Source organism: Tasmannia lanceolata, unplaced genomic scaffold (assembly GCF_043159265.1).
Source record: "Tasmannia lanceolata isolate RefF3 unplaced genomic scaffold, GAP_Taslan_0.1 ptg000037l, whole genome shotgun sequence".
NCBI classification, from domain to species: Eukaryota; Viridiplantae; Streptophyta; class Magnoliopsida; order Canellales; family Winteraceae; genus Tasmannia; species Tasmannia lanceolata.
Window position 1 is genome coordinate 1,625,913 of NW_027518714.1, and position 2,608 is coordinate 1,628,520.

Here is a 2,608-nt window from a genome sequence, read left to right on the forward strand (position 1 = left end):
CAATTCGTATAATCCAAAACAAACAGGGCAACTAAAGCATTGGATGCTTGGCAAATTGACTTCATTGCTTGCAAGGTGTCGATCATTGATTCGAGAGTTGAGAGATAGGTTCACTAGTAAAACTTACTGCCGTGTCATCAACGTGATTACGTGAATGTGGCTATCATCTGAGGGTTCCAGATCATACTCGCCTCCACGTGCTGGCTTGGATCTAAGCGTCTCATGAGCGTCTCATACGAATCTTCTCATAGCATTAAAAGCCAACAAAAAAAAAACAGTTTTCTTTTCCGCCGGACTTCAGATCATGGAGTCAGACTCACCAAGCTCTATTTCAAGAAAAAAAAAAAAGGGCGCCCAAATCTGTCCTCTTTCCGTATCCAGGGGCAATATTGTCAATCCACGTTATCCGCCACCAACCTGCAAACAGACAACATTTATTCTCCACACCCCAAAGATTAAAAACCGCCTTTCATTAACTACAAAACCGCTCTTCTCCCAACATCTTTATATCACCCCGCTCTTCTCTCATGCTCTTCGATTCTCACTCAACATGGAAGGAAAATCAAACCCCAAAACCCTCCTCCCTTTATTCTTCTCCCTAACCCTTCTTCACACTGGTTTCCCAAAACCTCTCAATTACCAAACCCTAGTTCTAAACCCTCTCCCAAAACAACCCACTCACTTTCCAGAACTCTCATGGAGCCGTTCCGAAACAGTTTCGGCTTCCGAAACAGCCGAAACGGACCAAAAATCCGAAAAAACATCTTTATATCTCCGACTCCAGCACCGAGATTCTCTCGCCTTTAACTCAACCCCCGAGCAACTATTTAACCTAAGGTTAGAGAGAGACGCTCTCCGTGTTAAAACCCTAACTACCCTCGCGGCAACAGGCCGCCGCGGCACAGGGAACGGAACGGCGCACGTTAAGGATTTCAGCAGCTCTGTTATATCAGGGCTGGCGCAAGGTAGCGGGGAGTATTTTACTAGGTTAGGTGTGGGCACGCCACCACGTTACGCATACATGGTGCTCGATACCGGTAGCGATATAGTCTGGCTACAATGCGCACCTTGCCGGAAATGTTATACTCAGTCCGATCCCGTCTTCGATCCGGCCAAATCCGAGTCGTTCATCACTGTGCCGTGCGGTTCCCCTCTCTGCCGGCGGCTAGACGTCTACGGCTGCGGGAAACAGAGATCGTGCCTTTATCAGGTTTCCTACGGGGACGGATCTTTCACCGTCGGCGAGTTTTCGACGGAAAGTTTAACTTTCAGGGGAACTAAGGTAGAAAATGTTGCTCTAGGGTGTGGACACGATAACGAGGGTTTGTTTGTAGGTGCGGCTGGATTGTTAGGGTTAGGAAGAGGGAAACTCTCTTTCCCTACCCAAACCGGCCAGCAATTCGGCCGGAAGTTCTCTTACTGTCTCGTGGATCGCACATCGGCGCCGGCGACAGCACCGCCGGCGTCGTCAATCATCTTCGGTGAGTCGGCAATCTCGAGATCGGCGATTTTCACGCCGATGCTGGCAAATCCGAAGCTGGACACTTTCTACTACGTCGGACTGACCGGAATTTCGGTCGGAGGATCTCCCGTCGGCGGGATCTCGGAGTCGGATTTCCGGCTAGATGCGGCCGGGAACGGTGGAGTGATTGTGGACTCAGGAACGTCGGTGACGCGGCTTGTCCGGCCGGCTTATTTGGCTCTCCGGGACGCTTTCCGGGCCGGAGCGAGGGATCTGAAGACCGCGGCGGGGTTCTCGTTGTTCGACACGTGTTATGATCTGTCTGGAAAGACGGAGGTGAAGGTGCCGACGGTGGTGCTGCATTTCGGTAGAGGAGCTGACGTGTCGCTGCCGGCGGCGAATTATCTGATTCCGGTGACCGGAAAAGCAGTTTTCTGTTTCGCATTCGCCGGAACGACGAGCGGTTTATCGATAATCGGAAATATTCAGCAGCAAGGGTTTCGGGTGGTTTTTGATGGTGCTGGGTCCAGGGTGGGGTTTGCTCCTCATGGTTGCACGTGAGAAAAGGTGATTCTCGCTCGAGTGTTTTTTTTTTGTTTGTTTGTATTTTATCCAGTTGGGAAGAAAAAGGGCAAAGAAATGAAAGAATTTGCACCTGTTTTTTCCCCTTCTACCGTGGTTTTAGTTGATGTGTTTTCTCTGTTTCATGTTGTTTGTTAATTAAATCATATGATACCGAGATCTGAATATGTTGTGCAAGAGGAATCGAACTGTGATCTTCTTTCTGTGCAAAAATCAACGGTTTAAAGACATCTTAAGGATGTTGATCAATGGTCTAGAATCATCGGATGAGTATAGGGTACTATTTGTAAGATATTTAATAGCTATAATGAAATTTAAGTTTGATCATAGGGTTGCCAATCGACCACTATGGTCTGAGAACATGTCCTTCGGATCCATCTTCAAAGGTCCGAAATTATATTACATTTTTATCTCTGTGTTCTATAGATCCATATCCTAAGCTTTGAAATTATTCCCTGAAAATCTGATAGAGGAATACAGGGTACCAAAATACCCTTCATATTTCTTTCATTGTGCACAATGTAAGTAGGACCTTTGGGTGTCAGCGGATCCACTTTGGATGTG

The 2,608-nt window shown here is 47.7% G+C and overlaps 1 protein-coding gene across 1 annotated transcript; it reads left to right on the forward strand.

Annotated features, from left to right (window-relative positions):
* Positions 1 to 453: 453 nt before the first annotated feature.
* LOC143860712 (Eukaryotic aspartyl protease family protein) lies at positions 454 to 2,221 on the forward strand. Its single transcript, XM_077371506.1, has one exon. The coding sequence runs from the start codon at positions 551 to 553 to the stop codon at positions 2,021 to 2,023; it is 1,473 nt and encodes a 490-aa protein (XP_077227621.1). The 5' UTR covers positions 454 to 550; the 3' UTR covers positions 2,024 to 2,221.
* Positions 2,222 to 2,608: the final 387 nt, after the last annotated feature.